The 20,778-nt window shown below is 35.6% G+C and overlaps 1 protein-coding gene across 1 annotated transcript in view; it reads left to right on the forward strand.

Annotated features, from left to right (window-relative positions):
* Rbcn-3B (WD repeat-containing protein Rbcn-3B) overlaps window positions 1-20,778 on the forward strand; it is a 357,208-nt gene that overhangs the window by 134,855 nt on the left and 201,575 nt on the right. Inside the window, exons 11-15 of the mRNA XM_090389262.1 lie at window positions 4,045-4,061; window positions 5,470-5,550; window positions 11,535-11,540; window positions 15,178-15,334; window positions 20,270-20,490. Of these exons, the coding sequence (XP_090245388.1) occupies window positions 4,045-4,061; window positions 5,470-5,550; window positions 11,535-11,540; window positions 15,178-15,334; window positions 20,270-20,490 (482 nt within the window). The remainder of the gene's footprint in view (window positions 1-4,044; window positions 4,062-5,469; window positions 5,551-11,534; window positions 11,541-15,177; window positions 15,335-20,269; window positions 20,491-20,778) is intronic.

Raw genomic sequence — 20,778 nt, forward strand, 5'->3', positions numbered from 1 at the left:
AGAGAAGGCTCCATTTTGTAGGCAGGCATTAAAAAGGTTCATCACTTGGGAGCAGGTGCTCCAGATTCTTTTGACAATGGTAACTTCTAATAGGTCCAGTCCAGGGCATTTGGCATCACAGCAAGACTACCTCGTTCCTGTCAAAATCATCTGCGTGGCTTTGGCCCATGTAGGAAAGATGTTCTAAGCGAATGCCTGTTTGTACTGGACTTTTTGGTACAGTTTCATTCTGCATAATCAATTCATCCAAAATTGTTTCCATAGTCTTAGCCCATGTCAGAGTTTTGGAGTTATCAGGTACAGAGGAGAAAATTTCCCCCAGATGAATTTTGTCAAGAGTCAGCTTGTAGATCAAGCCCCAGAGCTCCTGATCCGTAGTTTATTTAACTAAGCATTCCCAAGTGGAGTGTTTTTCTTTATAAATATTGTTGAAATATGCCATTCTCGCATTTTTGTATATTTCATTCAATAAATTTATCTCATCTTCAGGTCTGCCATCTCTCCTGGATCTCTGAACATCTCATCTTAAGCTCTTTGCATGATTCCTTAGATTAGAAAGGGTCTGGAACCACCATGGAACTGAATTTTGTCTTCTGTTTCTTCTTAATCGTCTCGTTGCATATTTCAGTGATGATTGCCATCAATTCTTTTAGATGTTGGTCCAAAGTAAGATCTGTCAAAATTGTCAGTTTTTTATCTGTGAATTTTTCCTTAAGTAGTTTATCAAAAGGATTCCAATTGATTAGTCGAGTTTTTTATCTGGGGAAGTCATGAATGACTCTTATAGCTGGGAAGTCATGAGTGACTCTTATAGATGTTATATCAAATCGTAGGCATGGCCTGTATTTGATAGGATATTATGATGTGGTTACAAAGGAACCGGATGCAAAAAATAATTTTGATATCATATATTTGGATTTCAGGAAAGCTTATCCTTATATCTGTGTGACACCACGTCTCTGCTATCCCAACAATATCCGCCTTTGATGTCTTGACCAACACTTCAAATTCATCAAATTTATTTACTATCCTATCAAATCTGTCAGACAAGACTTTCCCTTAATTTCCCTAAAATCCCCCATTATAAGACATTCTGATTTACTAGCCAACTCTGTTTCTCTGTATAATTGTTCATTGTACTCATTCAAGTCATTAGGCCTATAACACACTCCTACTCTTATTTTTGCTTTCACAGTGCTTATGTCACACCAAACTGACTCAACAGTGCACTGTTCATCTATATCATCTGGATGCACTTCTTTTGATTTTATATTTTTCTTAATCTTAAATCTTGATCTTAATCTTAAACATCGGCAGTTTAACTGTAGTATTTTTAATCTCTGACCATGCTGTACAATTTTTATCTTACTGAATATAATTTGTGCGAAATTTGATGACCTCCTCAGTTCTTGCGATTACAAATGTTATTACATTGTGGTCGTTTACTGACCAAGAGGAGTGAACAGTCCAATTTTCTATACATCTCCCGAATGTTGCATTTGACAAAGTGACATCTATGTAAGACTGTCCAGAAGGGAGATGAGTAAGTGGGCAGAAGCCCAGGAGAGTTCCAGACAATCACTCCGTTAGTTATTACGATTCCTCCAGTAATTCACCTTTATTATTCATTGTGGGGCTGTTCCTCATGGTGGAAGAAATATTTTCATCGGTCATAATAACTATATTTTTGCCTGATAACCTAATTAAAGCTTTCTCAAGGAAGTTTTTAGATAAGGCTCAGTTTGTTGAAATTGCTGTGAGCACTGCATGTAGATTGAGATGAAGAATATTTGTTCAAAACTACCTTCCAAGCATGCTCGGAGCAGACCATTTACCTTTGTGATTGTGATCTGCTTGTCCTTTATAGCAAAAGCTGCCCACACCCTTGCCACAGCATTTGCACCCTGTCCTGTAACAGATACATTAGATTGTACCACCCTACAGCTGTTGGTAATCCTTTAACTTTGACTTTGTAGGAGTATAATTCTTGAAGTCCTAATATGTCAATTTTATGATCCATAATTATTTTGGAGATATCACTCATTGCAGCTGCAGAACGTTCGGCAGTTTAACTGTAGTATTTTTAATCTCTGACCATGCTGTACAATTTTTATCTTACTGAATATAATTTGTGCGAAATTTAATGACCTCCTCAGTTCTTGCGAACTCAGGACACTTCGAGTCGCGGTATGAGTGATCTGATTTCCTCTTTTTTATTTTGCAGTTTGGGCATGTAGCAGGTGATTCAGGAGTGGGACATGACCCCAACTGATGACCTTGCAGTCCACAATGCCCACATGTGTAGTCCTGCTGTCTACGATATCTAGCCAAATGATCATAAGCCAAACATTTAAAACAACGTGAATTGATAATAAAATCCTTCACGTTGTGAACCGACCAGCCCAGGTAGATGCGAGCATCATCTTTTAATATGATTCATCTGATATAGGCATGAACTTCAATTATCCAGTGTTTTTGTTTTTAGTGTTAATCTTAAACCTCACCTTAACTTCCTTTTTGAAATCTTCTTCACTAACATTGTGCTCACCCAAGTTTTTGACCTACAGATCCCCTAACAATTCTTGGTCTGACATATCTTTCATAATATCATAGAGTATCAAGTTGGGTTTAGTTTTCGGGGCAAGTCTAGAATTAATTTGTGTTCTTAATTTAGTAATGTCTTCACCAGTGGCAGTTTCAATTACAATGCCTTTTTTCCTAACTTTTGTGATAGATTTTATTTTAATCTGTTTAAGTTCGGATTTAAAATTCATTGCAATCACCTGTTTAACTTCACTCGTTTTTAATTCACACTTTCCACTAGCTTTAATCAATACTACATGCTTTGACTGAGTTCCTGAGGGAATCAGTTCAGCACCAGTCTTTATGCCTGCACTCACTGCAGACACAGTGGTGGATGTAGGCAAAACTCTTAAATCTAAATTTGTTTTTAGCCTCTCATTATCAATGGTGAGATCAATCACCAATCATTCCATACTGTTCCAGATTTTACCATCTTCCACCACCACCACCATCGGGGATGTAATGGCAGAGCCTGACTTAAAAATATCTAGAAAATTATTTTTCAGGGCACTTGAGTAATCTAAATTAAGCATACAGTTCGAATGCCCCGGGTTATTTACGAACTGAAAATCAGCTGCACCTTCAGGTGACCCCAGTTGGGGTAATTCCTTCCCTAGCATATCTCATCTATAGATTCTTTCAACCCAGTATTTAGAAAATCTGGAGCTAATATTAGATCTCCAGGCATGCCCGATAAAGAATAATCATCAAACATCATTACACTGGTTAACACAGTTTTCCTATTACTCAACTAAACCGCACAAGAAACACCTGACTTTAACTTAGTCCAGTTAGCTGTGAGAGTTTTCGTTCACACCAGGAGCAGTCCACAAGGAGAATTAGGATTAAGCTATTTCTGGTTCCTCTGTTACAGCAGTCACTGTTTTTGTCCTTGCAATCAGTCCAGCAAGGCAAGATAGCACTCTGCCTCATTGCCTCGCAGTGGGCAGCTCAGTTCTAGCTATGAAGTTAATATACCTCGCTGGTGTCAGTGGTTAAATCAGTTCGAGTAGGGCTACTTGACCCACTGCATAGCTCGAGAAGTCTGATACGCGCGTATAGTCATTTTTAACAGGATTTTTGAAAACAGTTATTAAAGATTTTCCCTGTTGTACCTGCCCTAGAGGATGGAGATTAACACTGTATGAAGGGTGCATTGCCTTCTCACGATAGGCAGACTTTCAACACCGTTGGTGACCTAGTTCCAACCAAAAAACTATGTTGAACACGGAGCACAGTAAAAATGCATACACATTGACCGACTCTATGCAGCTCAGTCACCGTGTGGTACTAGACTTGGGGTAGTGGAGAATGAAAAAGACTTGGGGTGTAATTGTGCAGTCAGATATGAAGTTTTCTGATCAGTGCAGACAGGCAACCAGAGCAGGTGATGGAGTCTTGTCAATGATATACAGGAATTTTGCTAGCAGGGATGAGGAGGTGATTATCCCTTTATATAAGGCAATACCTTGAGTATTGTTTACAGGTTTGGGGGCGGCTTCATTTTGGGAAGGATATAGAGTTGTTAGAACAAGTATAGAGAAGGGCAACAAGACTGGTGAGGAGAACAAAGGGGTGTTCTTACCAAGAGAGGCTTAAGTTCTGCAAATTGCAGCATCTGGAGACTAGGCACTTGCGAGGTGATCTAATTGAGGTGTATAGGGCCTTGAATGGTTTGAGTAAGCTCAATGCTGATAGGATTCTTCTTCTTGCTCAGATTGCAAACCTGAGGGGGCATAAACTCAAATTGAGGAAAGACAGTTGTAGAATAGATATGCAGAAATTTGCCTTTAGCCAGCGGGTAGTTGATTGCTGGAACAAACTTTTATCTGTTGTAGAAGTTGATAGCTTAAATAAATTCAATGCTGACCGGGCTAGCCATGTGCCTGCTTGGCAACCCAAAAGTCACGGGTTCGAATCCCGCCTCGGGCTTGGATCAAAGTACTGCAAAAACCTTGGGAGGTGCATTATGGCCACAGAAGCCAATGCACCAACAACTACCAAAAAATAAAAAATAATAAATAAATAAATTCAAGGAAGAAGTGAACAAATGTTTGGAGTGAATGGATGGGTAAAATAGAAGGGGTTTTTTTTTTGGTTTTTTTTTGGATGATTGCTTTCTTGTATCATATGCCTCTGCTAATGCTAATATATATATATATATATATATATATATATATATATATATATATATATTTTTTTTTTTTTTTTTTTGTGTGTGTTTTGTTAGGAACCCTGGGAACGTGTCACTATTTTGACTAAATGTTATCATGCATTTAGTTTTCAGAAAGGTGTTATGAGATTCACTCAGTTATTCATTAGTAAAATGCTTATTTTGGCAACTGTTTCAAAGTTCATCTGATATCAGTTAAAGATAACAATAGCATTCTTATTTTGTTCATATAAAAATGCACAGGCACCTTCAGAAATGCTGAAACAAGTTTCATGATGGTTATGAATGTTGAAAATCAATTCATTATGCATTAAAATGACAAAATGTACAAATTTATGACTGAATGTTTTATACAATTATATAAATTTTTTTTTTTTTTTTTTGATTGACAAAGCTGAGGAAAATATACATTTTAGTATTTTATATAGAAATATGCTTTACACTTTACAAGAATGTTGCTAGATTAGGGCTAAGCCACTAGTTTGGACTGAATTGCAAAATTCACATTAAAAGTTTTAACTTAGAATGCAAATGGAAATCTATTTATTAGTGTAATGTAATGCACATTTTTCTACTCAGTCTGAGGCAGATTTTTTTTTTTTTTTTTTGGGAGCATTATTTGATGTGACCCTGTTATAAATAATATTATCTTAACTGTCAATTTTTTTGGGGTGCATTTCATTATTTTCTTATTATTTTATTTTGTCTTAGAGATATATCCAGAGACCAGTTTGAGTTTGCAGCAGGCTTGGGACAGTATGAAACCATCACCTCCTGGTATTTTAGATCAAATGGTGAGATTTGATTGAATTTTTTTTAAATGATTTTGCCAATTTTTGCATTAAAAAGATTTCTAAGAATAAAATAATAAAATTAATATGTTAAAAAAAGGTCACAGAATCTTGGAATTTTGTCAGAGAGGTTGGTTAATTATACTGGAATAGACTGGAAGTAATATGTATATTGTTTAATTCATTTAATCTGTAAACTTTTCTAAGTGATAAGTTTTTTTTAAATTTATATCTGTTATTTATATCAAAAGAATAAAAAAATTATTGGGGCATGGTAGGGTCAGGGAACATTCATAGTCAAATCTGATTTCATATAGAGTTGAGCCACCCAAATCTAGTAATCTGTTTTCCAACCATTTTCAGGAAAAATGGGTGAATTTGTCAACTTGAGTTCTCAGATTTGCCATTTACTAATTTTAGATTATCATTTTTGTGAATTATATTAATACAAAATTTTCATGTAGTTGACCAGAAAAAAAATTTCCAAGATACTTCATTTGTATGCATTAATTTGAGGTTATCCTGTAATAAAATAATATCTCAAAGCAATTTTGTCTGTTGTTTATGTACAGATATTTATAGTTTGGAAAATGCCTTTATGTGTAGCTTACATTTGCCCTTAAATATGATATCCAAAAGAAGAGCAAGTTCTCAGAGGATTATGGTGGTTCAAAGAATAAACACAGGTTAAGGTCATTATTTGTATTGCTAAAGAAACTTGGTAATGGGGCTTCAGTGAAGTGATTGTGTGAAAATTTTGGCAGTGGAACTATATACTAGGTGGTAAATGACTCATCAACTGGTGCAATACCACCACTTTGCTTATTGGAGGCTTGAAGTGGTGGAACCCATGTTTAGTCTCCAGAGCAAAGTTCCGGAGAACCCTCCCCCATCACTTCCATCATGCAGTATGATTGATGTCCTTTGAGGTTATGATAAACACCATGGCGAGATCCAAACTTCCTTACATTTCGAGGGTACAGCTTTAAAATGGTGTTTGCAGGCCGACCGTTAGTTAGTACACCGGACTGAACCTATTGGTAACTCTTTAGGAGGCTTCCGGATCAGCTAGTGTATAATCTTGTTACCTCTACTCTGCCAGACAGTGACTGGAGGGAATCCGAGTAGTGTGTATGTGGGGGGGCATTATTGAGGCTCCTTGACATAACGTGGCCTCAACAATGCAGGGAGGCATTGTTGAGGCCACGTCATGTCAAGGATCTGGGTATATTCTTACCATGTGTACACCATATCCAAAAATTTCATCCCCCCACTTTTTCTTACTATTGAATACACCATGAATTGTCAAACTATTAGAGCAAACTTATCTGTGAAAAGATCTAAACATTTTCTAGTTCATTTCACAAATATACGTGGTCTCAGTTCTAATCTCAATGATGTCCATTTCCACTTACATTCTGCTAAACCCCATGTACTTTTTCTGACAGAATCTCAGTTATCAGTTGGTTCAACCACTGCTCATTTCAGTGCCCACATTATTCGCTGTATGATTCCTTTCGCCTCAAAGGTGGTACTCGTGCATATGTCCATTCCTGTATTCCCGGTCAGAGACTTGGTAATTTGGAATCTTCTCTGGCTTAAAATCTCTCTACCTTATTCTGTCAAATTCATCTGTTGTCTCTACAGTCCTCCCAACTCTACTAATCACTTGGAACTCTTTGACTTTCTCTCTTTGCAATTTGACTTTCTCCAGTCCAACTTTCCTAATAGTGAAGTGAGGTAAATATACAAAACAACAATGGGCCAAACCCTGTGGACTCCACCAATAAATAGCTTTAGTCCATGAAGAGCAGTGTCCATTGATTACCACTCTGTCTTCTCCCACTCACCCACCCTTTTATCCATTGTAGCAACCTACCCTTAATGCCATACTGCTCCAATTTATATGCAATGGTATCAAATGGTATCAAAAGCTTTCCTGAAATCCAAGTATATGATATCAAAATTATTTTCTGCATCTAGTTCCTTTGTAACCACATCATTGTATCCAATCAAATTTGTCAGACAAGACTTTTCCTTAACAAACCCATGCTGTGTCTGAATTATTGCTGCAGTCTTGTCTAGATGATCCTGCAATGCATCTTAAACCAGCTCCATTATTTAACCTGAACAAAAGTTAAACTAAATGGTCTGTAATTACTCATGTCATCCTTTGATCCCTGTTTTTTGAATTGGGGATACATTTGCACATCTCCTTCCCCCCTGAGTCCATGGATGTTCTCATAATTATGGCTAACAGTTTGCTTGCTTACTTGCTTTGCCACCTCCTTTAATATAACTGGATAGATCCCATCCACCCCAGGTGCCTTTCTTTTGTTTAACTTCAACAATTTGTCCTCCACTTTGCTCTCAGTTATTACAAAATCATTAAGCACTCTGTTACAATTTTATAAACTTCTGGCATTTTCCTCCCTTAAGAACTCCTCGTGTGAATGTAGATGCAAAATACTCATTCAGATTATCAGCTATGTGAGCAGGATCATCAACAGTTGAACCATCTATATCAAGTCAACCAATCTGATTCATCCGCTTCCTTTTAGACAATAAATTTATGGGCAAACATACAGGGTGATTCAAAATTCATGCAGCACAAATTGTAAGTGTAATTTTATCATTGATAACTTGGTAGAATTTGGTTCTAACTGCAATAGTACAGCTTTGGCTGTTCCAGATGTCCAGTAGTAGTGGTTGTTGTGTTTATATGTTTTTTTTCAGTCACCAATCAGTAGTGTTTTGTTTGCAATGAAGGCAGTATGTCATTTTCCCAGGCATAGCACATGTTCATAATTCAGTATTCACGATCTCTGAATTTTTGTCTTTTGGACACTTAAAAGAAGTGGTACTGTGTACACTAACCACCTTCACATACTGGAAAAATTAAAAGTCAGTAGATGCCAATTTAAAGATTACTTAAAAAATTTAATTACAATCAGGGGTAAAGGAAAGGGTTTTTGCTTCCGTAAAGGTGAGTACAGTGGTCCCAGAAAGTTTTTAAATTCTGTACAGTGGGATCAACTGACGATGTTACCAACAGTAAATTCTAAGTGGGAAGCATTCAAGGAATTAATCATGGATGCTACTAAAAGTTTCATACTTATTAAGAAATATTGTTCAAGGTTTAGGCCTAAATGGTTATCTAATGAACTAATGAGACTCGTAACAGAGAAGAAAAATGCATGGGATGCATATAAATTATCAAGCGACTCAGAAGCCTATGGCAGATATAAGCTAGTCTGTAATCAGGTCACAAAGGAGGTTAGGCAGGCGAAGGCAGATTATGAGAAATCCTTTGCAAAAGATGCTAAGAAAAACAGCAAGGATTTCTTTACTTATATAAACTCTAAAAGGAAGGGGATGAATCTGATTGGTCCATTTGACATCGATGGTTCGACTGTTGATGATCCTGCTCAGATAGCAAACAAACTGAATGAGTATTTTGCATCTAAATTCACACATGAGGAATTATTAAGGTTTGAAAATGGCAGAAGGTTATCAAATTGTAGCAGGATACTTAATGATTTTGTAATAACTGAGAGTAAAGTGGAGGAGAAATTGTTGAAGTTAAACATAAGAAAGGCACCTGGGTTGGATGGGATCTATCCAGTTATATTAAAGGAGGCGGCAAAGCATCTAAGCAAATCCTTAGCCATAATTATGAGAGCATCCTTGGACTCAGGGGTGGTTTCCACGGACTTCTGGAGAATGTCTCAAATCTACCGAGCAGAACATCACTAACCACAGAAGACATCTGTACTGCCCTGAACCTATGCTTATCAGGCAGCGTCATTACCTTCGGGGATTCATTATACAAACATGTGCACTGTACTGCCATGTGCTCCCCTGTTAGCTCTGTTGTGGCCAGCATCACCATGGAGGAATTGGAAGAACAGATATTCCTGGACCCGCTAGTGCCTATTACATCATGGTGCAGTACGTCGATGACATCTTCACTGTCATCCCACATGGTTCTGAAACAACATTTTTGGAGTACCTCAATTCATCATCAGTGTTCATCCAGTTCACTTTAGAATTGGAAGTTGACGGGTCCCTTCCATTCTTAGATATCCTGATAAAACATGTGGACCCACACCCGGAAACCTTGGTATACCATAAGCCAATGTGATGTGGGCAGTTTACCAACTACAGATCAGGCCACGCCCCTAGCCATCTCAACAGCACTGCCCGCACTCTATTCTCCCGTTCTTGGAGCCATACTTCTTGATTAGACCGGGGTTTGAGCCCATGACCACTGCATATCCCCGGAGCAGTATGGCCTTAGTTGCTAATGCTCCTAAAAACCAAATAGCAAACAAACAGCTTGGAGCCATTCCAGCTCAGATGAAGCTAGGTACGCTGAGATTTCCAGAGTGAGAAAGGATCTGGTCAATTGTGGTTATCCAAGCCACATCTTTGTCACTGTTGTAAGGAGTGTACCGATCTTAAGTTAAAATTTGGTGCATTGCTATAACAATTTTAGTTACTGTAAAAATGGGTGCTTGCCCTCGAGAATAATGTAACTGAGAGCTCGTCGGGGACTCAAGACTCTAGTAACATACCAAGTGATGCACTCTGAATTTGGGCCTCAGAACAGATAACCAAATGCAAACTACTCTGGTTCAAAAGGACTTAGTTCTTTTAGAAAACTCTATTGTCGGGGAAATGGGAAACATTTTTTGTAATATTTTAGTTCTAGTTCACCTATCCTAGGTGGATTAGAACTAGAGTACGTCCGCCGGGTGCAACTATTAATGATGTCAACAGACTCTCAGATTTTGGGGGGGGGGAAGATAATATTATTATTCATGTGGGGACTAATGACATTAAGCATTCACAATCTGATGATTTGTTAGACAAATATATGACCATGCTGAAGAAATGCTGCAAGTTAGGTCACAATGTCTGTGTCTGCAATTCTGCCCAGGCATGATAGGAGGGATTATATGCTGAAAGCCTTGTGGATTAACTCAAGACTTGAAGGACTCTGCAAGGCTTTTGGGGAGGATTTCTATTAGCTTGGCCTGCACATATAGGTTTTGTAGAGACGGGATACATTTAAACAAAGGTGGTGCAAGAGTTTTTGCCAGTATTATTGAGGATACCTTAAAGGTTCAGGAAAACTGCTAGTTTGGGTTTGGGGGACAAGGGTAATATAGATATGCTTTTATCTGATAATATTGATCAAATATTGCACATACCTCAGGAGTTCTTGTTTGTTACATATTATATTAGATCATATTAGCAAGATATTCTGAGGGCAGAAACGTTTCAAATGAACGGGAAGCTAATGCCAGGGAAGCAAGCTTAAATAACTTTAAGGGGTGTGTCAGGGTAGTTAACTATACAAGAACACTAAGTCTTAATTGTTTATACTGTAATGTCAGAAGTATCATCAATAAAATGAGTGAATTTGAACTGCTGGTTAGAACAAGTAACACTGACATTATAGGGCATTGCTAGAACAATTTGAGTCGCTGAAAAAATGGGTGCTTGCCCATTTTTTCAGTGACTTAAATTTTTGTGTAATGGTATTCAGGAAGAATAGGGAAAATAGAAGGGGTGGTGGGATCATGTTTCTTATCAAAAGCAGCCTGAGCATGAAGAAAGCTTTCCTGGATTCAGTCATTTTGCATTCTAGTATAGAATCTGTATGGTGTGAGATAGTTGGAAGCAAAGGTATAATGAGGGTGGGAATAATCTACAGGCCAGGTGATTGTGAAGATTATGATGAGAGCCTCTATGTGCAAATGGAATGGGCAAGTGAGCATCAGTGTCTTATGGGTGATTTTAATTTGCCTCTAATTGATTGGAGCAAATGGGAAGGAAATTCCACATGGGTAACAAAATTTTAAATCACCTAGGTGATTGTTATTTGTACCAACATGTCAGGGAAAGTATTAAGGAAAAGAATATTCTAGACCTCATTCATCACCCATGAACCAGATGACATAATAAGGCTAACAGTACAGGAACTAGTAGCAGGAAGTGATCACAGAGTGCTACAGTTAACAATAAAGATGGAGGTAGCAGTAGTTAAAGGCAAAGGAATAGGTTATAATTTCAGGATAGGAAATTATGACAGCTTAGGGTGCTACATGACCTCTATTAGATATTGCACAGAGAGCGAATGCATTTGAATTATGGTATACCTTTAATATATTAATCAGAGAAGAAGCCTTGAATTCTTAGATACCATTAAAAAAAATACTCCACAAGGAAGCTTCCAAGTTATTATTATTATTATTAGCCATATGGTGCAAGGAAGCCCGAGGCTTATGCTGCACCAGCCAAAGAAAAAAAAAATTCTGAATTACCCCGAGAGAGAGAAAACAAGAGTCAGAGGTAGAAGGAAATCACCAAGAAAGAAAAGAATGATGATATCCAGCTCAGGACCCTGGATGTGCCAAGTCCATACTCACCAAATGTGAGCCCCTGGAGTTAGATGTGAGTCTGGAGTTGGATGAATAAGGAAGTTTCCAGATTACTTGAGCAGAAAAAGACGGCATGGAAAAGTTACAGAGCAATAAAAAGTATTGAAGCCTACAACAGCTACAAACTGATCTGTAATAGTGCCATAGAAAAGGTTAGGCTGGCAAAGGCAGATTATGAGAACTCGCTTGCAAAGAGTGGAGATAAGGAATTCTTCACATATATAAATGCAAAGAAGAGAAGGACAATCCAGATCGGACCCTTTTGTAATGAACATGGGCTAGTATTAGATATCCCAGCCGAAGTTGCAGATGAACTCAACAGTTACTTTGCATCTATATTTACAGAAGAAAAACCCTTTGTGTCAATGAGAAATTATACAACAGCTACAAACTGATCTGTAATAGTGCCACAGAAAAGGCTGGCAAAGGCAGGGTATGTGAAATCACTTGCAAAGAGTGGGGATAAGGAATTCTTCACATATATAAATGCAAAGAAGAGGACAACCCAGATTGGACCCTTTTGTAATGAACATGGGCTAGTATTAGATATCCCAGCCGAAGTTGCAGATGAACTCAACAGTTACTTTGCATCTATATTTACAGAAGGAAAAACCCTTTGTGTCAATGAGAAATTATGGGATGAAGTTGAAAAAAATATAATTAATGATGTTGAATTTTTACATGTTTACTTAATGAAAAAACTTTCAAGCCTATGGACCAGTAAGGCTCCTGCAGTTGATGGCATATGCCCTATAATTTTAAGGGAGGTGGCAAGTGAGTGCATTGAACCACTGAGGCTGATTATGAGAGCAACACTGGACTTGGGAGTAATTGCATTGGATTGGAAAAGTGCCAATTTATCTCCAATACATAAGGATGGTTCTAAGAGTGAAGTGGGAAATTACCAGCCAGTTAGTCTAACTTCAGTAGTAGGGAAAATCATGGAGATAATGATCAAGGGTGGAATTCAGGATCATTTAGATAGAAATGGAATTCTGAAGGATACTCAGCATGATTTTGTAAAAGGAAAATCATGTTTTACAAATCTGGATAGCTATTTTGACAGGGTCACTCAAGAGCTGGACTTGGGAAATGATTTTGACATTGTTTATTTGGATTTCAACAAAGCATTTGACACAGTCCTGCATGAGTGGTTACTTTATAAGCTGGAACAGGTTGGAATCACAGGGAAAATCTTTAGATGGATAGCTGGATTGCTTCAGGGCAGGAAGCAGAGGGTTGTTATAAATGGTTATTCCTCAGTTTGGGTTGATGAAGTGGGGTTCCCCAAGGATCAATATTAGGACTTTTTTTTTTTTTTTTTTGTGGTAGTAGTTGGTGCATCGGCTTCTGTGGCCATAATGCACCTCCCAAGGTTTTTGCAGTACTTTGATCCAAGCCCGAGGCAGGATTCGAACCCGCGACCTTTGGGTTGCCAGGCAGGCACTTTACCCACCCGGCTAGCCCGGTCGGCAGTATTAGGACTACTGTTGTTTTTGATTTTCATAAATGACATCTATAAAGGGATAGAGGGCATGATGTCTAAATTTGCAGATGATGTAAAGATTGGTTGAGTAGTTAATGATCACCGCCAAGCAGAGCTTCTTCAGAGTGACCTAGATAGACTTCAGGGATGGTCCGAAAAATGGCAGCTATGCTTTAATCCAGCAAAGGGTAAGGTATTACACCTTAGAAACAGTAACCCCAAAATAACTTATGCACTTGGTTTAGTTGAACTAAAGCAGGCAGTGGAGGAAAGGACTTGGGTGTTACGGTACGGTCAGACATGAAGGTCTCCGAGCATTGTAGACATGTTGCAAGGAAAGTCCATGGTGTCCTATCAATTATTTATCAAACAATTGCTAGTAGAGATAAGGATGTTATAATCCCATTATATAAGGCTGTTAGACTACACTTGGAATACTGTGTTCAAGTATGGAGACCGCACCTAAAGAAAGACATGCTTCTTGAAAGGGTCCAAAGACAGGTAACACACCTGGTAAGATCGACAGAAGGGCATCCATATGAGGAAAGACTTCGAATATGTGGGTTGCAGAGCTTTGAAACTAGGCACCTTAGAGGAGACTTGATTGAGGTGTTTAAGGCTCTTGGAGGCATAAATATAATGAATGAGGATGAAATTTTCACGGTTATAAATGATTCTAGAACTAGGGGTCATTTCAATTTATTGGGGAAGATGTTTAGACTGGATTGCAGGAAGTTTTATTTTAACCAGTTGGTTATAAAATACTGGAATATGTTACCTGCATGTGTGTTGTTAGAGGCTTTCAGTTTGGGGAAATTCAAAGGTCAGCTGGATAATTACTTAAGGGAAGAGGGAAATGCATAGATTATCTATTTCCTTTTCTCTTATTAATTATTATTTTATTTAAAAAATTTTTTTTTGTATTATTATTTTATTTTATTTTATATTTTTGGCTTGTGCAGCAGGCCAAAAATAAAAAGGCTTCCTTGCATCCATGTGGCCATTGCTAATACTAATCTGTTAGCCTTGTAATTCCTGTGTCTGGCTTCTTTGTGTTCAGGAAGATTTGATCATTGGAGTAAGCAAACTTCCATATGATGCTATCCTGCATCAATTCCTTCCCCACACCTTCCAATTCAAAGTTGTTAAAGTGGCTAAGGCTCTTGCTGAAAAGATGAAAATTTCAAAAAATGTGATTCTGAACCTGAATTGAAAAGTGTATGATCTGTTTCTTAATAAATATGATAACTAATTCACTTGTTTGATATCTCTTTCTTTGCACAAAAACAACTAAACATATCCAAGTGGAATCAACTTTCTTTCTTTTTTTTTTTTTAATTTAGCTTGTATTCATTTTTCTTATGTTGTTATTACTGCATAATTTGGCATTATTAAATTCTTATGTGTATTTTTAAATATAAATTTTTAAAATTTTTGTAATATTCCTCTGGATATCTGTCCCATTGCTGTAATTTTTTCAGATAATAAAGAAGTTATTATTATTATTTATTTAGTACTTAAATTTGTTGAAATTTATTTTTTTTGGACCACACACTCTGTGTTACATTGTATTGCATATTTATTTTAAGAATGCATTTATGCATATTTAAATTCTGGTCATTTATTTAATGTATTTGAAAAAGGATATATGGTTTTATTCTCTTAATCTATAAGAACTTTATTATCCATTTCTAGACTGCATCGGATCCCTACTGGAAATTAACAGCAAGTGTTTACCTACCTCTTCAAGGGCGTTTAGTATGTGGAAGAGAGGATGGGAGCATAATTATTGTTTCTGCCACACAAACAGTAATGTTGCAACTTCTTTATGGAAAACATCAAAATTCACAAGGTAGCAGTAATGTAGAATAATAAAAATCTGTATTTTGTTAAAAGAGTTCTTAAATTATTCTATTTTACTTTTGATGCAGCTCATAATACATCCTTCAATGGTTTTGGATCCTTAGGCATCCTGAATACATTTCAGAAGCCATTTTGGAATGTAGATACCTGTTTTATTATTATTTATTTATTTTTAAGTGTTGCATGTAAAACTGTACTATATAGAAAGACTACAAAAGTATCACTTACTCTTCCATGTGAGATGAGGAAAGATGATTCATGCAACCATTTTAGTTATTGCCAGTCATGTGTATTATCTGCAAATCCAAAATATATAACACAGAGTAAAGGTTGGTAGCACACTAACAGCCTTTTCACTAATTATTCTTATATAACGATTAGAAAACATTTAAGATATAATTTAAATTAGCAATGAGCTTTGAGTTATTTGGTTATCCCTTGTATCAGTTTTTAATTAAATAAGAACATATCCGTTTTTCATAGAAGAAACTGATAGGTCACCACTGGATGCAGTCTATTTTAGTTGTAAAGAAATCCTTAGTATGGTACCTAAGTAGTGTAAAGGAGACTATTGTCTTTAGTGGTTTTTGGTTATTTGAAGTTGCTAGTATTAAAAGGCATTTGAGTATTGTTTGTCTTATTTATTTTTATTAATATTTTTTAGTAATAAAAAAGATTATTAGAAAATTGTAAATTTAATGTGTCTGTTCTAAAATAGACCATCTAGCATTGGCATGTTATTTATTTCCATAAATAACATATGGATATTTAGGTTAATTCTAAAAGTTTAAGTCAAATAATAATTAAAGTATAGCAGTGGTCTGCAAATCTAAAATAAAATTTCATTGTTTTTATTTCAGTATGTTACATTACTTTCCATAATTCTCAGTGCTGATTTCAAAAATAACATTTTGTTTGATCAATTCAAGAATTTTCTCAAATTGAAACAGAAAAATCTATTTTCCTAAAATTTGGTTTTATACATGTATTTTTTCACGGTTTTGGGGTGTTTAACATTTCTCATTGTGGATTTCATTTGTCAAATAAAGGGTACAGGTATTTAGGTGAACATTTTTATGGACTTAATGGTTAAATATATACACATTTTGATGTTTGTTGTAGGAGTTTTGTTGTTTAGGAAAAGCACTATTTTAATATGCTATTGCTATGTAGTAAAACAATAAGTATGTTCAGGTAAAACTGTGCTCCCTCTCTTTTATTGTTTTAATTTAATTTGTTAATTAATTGCTTTTTGTCTTATCGTTATTTCTTATGCTCAAGAATTTACAGCAAATCCTCAAGCTACAAAGAGCTGTAGAACGTTATTGTACAGGTTAGGGCAATATCCTCAGTTTTGTACATAGCTATGAGCAGCAATTTGCTACAAAGCACATTGCTCCACATTGTGGAGACATTTCACAAGTTGCTTTGGTATTGCACTATAAACTTTGAATTAAAAGCATTACTCTGAAGGAAGAAGTATATTGCTGTTTATTCAAAGTATGCCATTACCCATACTGTGCTTTTGGCACTTAATGGTGCCTCAATAGTAAGTAACTAAGTGTTGCAAATAAATGACCTGACAACCCGGTGTTGAGAAAATTCACAGTATGAGATGCTTGATGATATAGAACTTTTGAAAACTCAATAAATTTAGGCTAAAAACCTGTTTTTAACCTAAATATACTTGGAAAACTATCAAACATTGTGCTGATTAAGGCATATAGCATCAGTTTTATACACAGATAAGAGAAAACTGTTCATTGTGAAATACATCATCTTATTTTGTGGAAGGCACTTTACCATCAGTTGCCTTACAGCAGACTTTGTTTTCTGCAAGGCAACTTGTGGCAAATACATTTTGGCATATATTTCATAGCAAAATGCATTTTGCTCACAGCTACCTACAGGGTGGTAAAAAATCCTGAATGTCATCCATAACATTTTCCTGAATGTTATCCATCCGAAATATATTTTTCTCTTGACTTCTCATTATGTACACATTTCCAATTCGGAGATAAACATAATAATATCAACATAGATTTTGAGTGCTTTATTATCTTCAAACAATATTTTTACACCTTCAGTGCTGTTAGTTGTCTCTTATATCACTTGTTTCCCTCCTAGACATTTTTCAATTTATTATTAACTGTATACCAGTTTTGTCTTATTTTACTTTTTTGGTTATTTAGTTGTCCCTATAATTTTTGTTGGTGCTTTTCTGAAATAGTGTTTGTATTTTTTATTTTATTTTTTTTTTTTCATGTTCTTATGCCATTAACATGAAAAAAAGTTTTAATAGCAGCAGTGTTTTCCAAACTTTTTTGACAGAACCAACACACTATGCATGTGCCAAAAATAATTTTATATCTCATTCGGAATTTTGTAATTATTTGACAGCTTGCCCTCTGTTCCTTATTTTTAAATTGATAGTAAATGCAACAGTATGCAACTTCCTTTGTTTCAGGTCAAAAACACATGGGGAGGATTGAGAGAGAGAGGAGGGAGATTTGGGACTATGCAAGATTAAGGCCATCTGAAATCAATATCATTATTGGTTTTTAAAGATAAAGAATGTGAGAAGAGCTCACCAGCTACCAAATGTATGAAGTGTGTGAAGAAATAAATATAAATACATCAGTATATGCAGAAAAAGGAAATTAGAATGAAAACAGTGCTAAAATTTTTTGACTAAACTGTTAATAATGAATACATACGTTTATGCACATAGTTGCATAAATGAGTGTGTTATATGTCCCTGTTTAGGGATTTCAAATTTTCTATGAAAATTTTATGAAGCAAGGAACATAACATTTATAAAAAAAATAGCATACATTATATGCTGAAATAAATACAAAACAAAAAAAACTAAGACAATTTGCATGTACAACTCAGGTAAGTCCTTGTTTACATTTTAAAATCTTTAGAATCCAAATTAGACTAGTACCTTGTGGTAAATAACAGAACACTAAAAGCTTATAGTTCAGAATGAAATTCTACAATGTGACCATGAACTTAAACTTATTCAGAGAAGCAGGGCCCATGACCAAATTAGGGAAACACATACTGTATAGTGCAGCTTTATCACACTTACAATAAACGTAGAATTTCTTTGAGGTGAATGTTCCTTTATCCAACAATTATGGGTATTTACACTGCTGATGGACTATGAATGTGCCTCATTGGTCCAGAATATTCAAAGGCTGTATGTCACCCAGCTTCATTCTGTCCAGGAATTGGGAAGTAATCTGTACATTTCAGTGGATCAGATGGTAACTACCTCACTTTGTAGATTTAGTGTAGCTACCAATGTAGCATTTTTCATAATATCTTGTGAATAGTTGGCCACAGAAAAGTAATTTTGCCTTTTCCTTTTGCCAGAATAGTTTCTTTTCAAGAAACTATTCTAGCTGATACATTTGCTGCACTATCAAGCATAGCAGTCATGCTTATTAACAGTATTCTTTTCGAATGGCCACCATCTTCCATTCCATATTAAAATAGGCATTACCTCAAACTTGGTTATATTATGCAATCCATTTTGTGAAAGAGGTCCTTTTTAATCCTTCTCTTTGATATTTATTATGCAAAAACCAAGAAATTATTCTGATAACGGAGCTTCATAAACAATGCACAATTCCTCATTTTGGATGCAGTTGAATTTTTGTGATCTCTCGCATTTCTCTGTCTTTCATGGATATGTTAGCATGATTTTGTATTCACTACATACATCACCACTTTTAACCCTAATGTTCTTGGAACTATTATTTTTATTTATTTATTTTTATTTTATTTTTTCCAATTTCTATGTAGTTTTGATATTGTCCACTGTTCTGTGCAGTTAACAATTTTTCATATATTGACCTCCAAAGTGATGCAGTTTAATTATGACTACTCTCTGCATAAAAGAACAATTGTCACTTAGTTTTTTGGAAAATTTATTCTTTTTGAATTAACAAAAAATGTAATACAGGTAGTTCTCGACTTTAAGAGTTAATTTGTTCCTAGCGCTTGCTCGTAAAGCAAACTCATAAAGTGGGAATTTATTTTCCATAGGTGTAATGCTAAAAACAGGAGTTGCATTCTCAACCATGAAATTTGACGATAGTAATGTTAAATAGAGGTCAAAAAAACAAGTTTATGCTTAAACAATGATTTATTTATTTAACAAAATGAAAACAGTCTTTAAAATCAACCAAATCATAATAATAAAGAAATTATTTATACCATACAAACGTTAAAGAATGCTTTTTCTTCATCATCATTGACTGACGATGATGAAGAATAATGAGATCATGTTTGCTTATGATCTCATATTTTGTTTCCAATGTATTCCTCTTTGCCGTTTCTTTTTATTAATATCACTCTCCGTAGTATTACTTCATTTTGGCATACTGTACAGTATTAATAAGGGGGATAAATTTGAAATAAGACAAGACTGCGAAAATGAAGAGCAACACAATCACAACCACTCTTTGTAACGTCAGTGTGGTAACTGCTTTATGTCATGTGAGTCAGTGAGACACTCTCGTCTGTCTGAACAAACAAATGCATGCACAGTAGTATGTGTAGCTATAAAATTTACAGCATAATACATATATGGGTATATGTAAGAAATTACAGGGTGACCCTAATTTAATAGTTTGGTTTAGTACCGTAGTATTGTATAACTATGCACATGGCTTGAAATTCTGTATTTATGAATGTTTAACATTTATTAATGTTCATATATATTTGATATTGTTGATACTTGAAAAAAAGAACTCATAAACCCGGGAACTTGTAAAACAAAAACTCGTAAAACGGGAACTGTCTGTATAAAAGTTAACATTTAGCATAATCTTGATTTTCTGCTTTAAAAAAGTAATAAGCATTTATGCTGTACATTTAAAATTTTTTCCCCCCTTTGGCAATTCCAATGTAGATTGGCCTCCTCATCAACTCCTTCATGGGCACACTGGACGTGTAACTTGTTTGCTCTATCCTCATCACTTCAATAGCCGTTATGATTTTGTGCATCTTGTGTCTGGTGGCGTTGACTTTTCTGTTTGTTTATGGGATATCTATGCTGGCACACTAATTCATAGATTTTGTGTTCATGCTGGAGAAATTTCACAACTCATGGTCCCACCTAACAATTGCAATGTAAGTATATCTCTAGTTCATTTTAATAAAAATATTTTTTTCACCAGTTCACAGTGCATTGAAAATGAGAGCTAGTGTGAATCACTTACAAATATGGTATTTTGCATCATAAGTTTATAAAGACTATATTGTCTAGCCTTGCTTATGAAAATACAATAGGACCAAGCATCTATTAACTGAGATCTTTGTTAGCCAAGCTGGCTGGCCAAATAAAAGGGGAGGGGAGAAAGGGTTTAGTACTCTTAACTTTTAAATATTTATGTTACTTTTAAATATTTATGTAAGACT

This window comes from Mastigoproctus giganteus, chromosome 14 (assembly GCF_048544385.1).
Source record: "Mastigoproctus giganteus isolate SK-2022 chromosome 14, ASM4854438v1, whole genome shotgun sequence".
Taxonomy (NCBI): Eukaryota; Metazoa; Arthropoda; class Arachnida; order Uropygi; family Thelyphonidae; genus Mastigoproctus; species Mastigoproctus giganteus.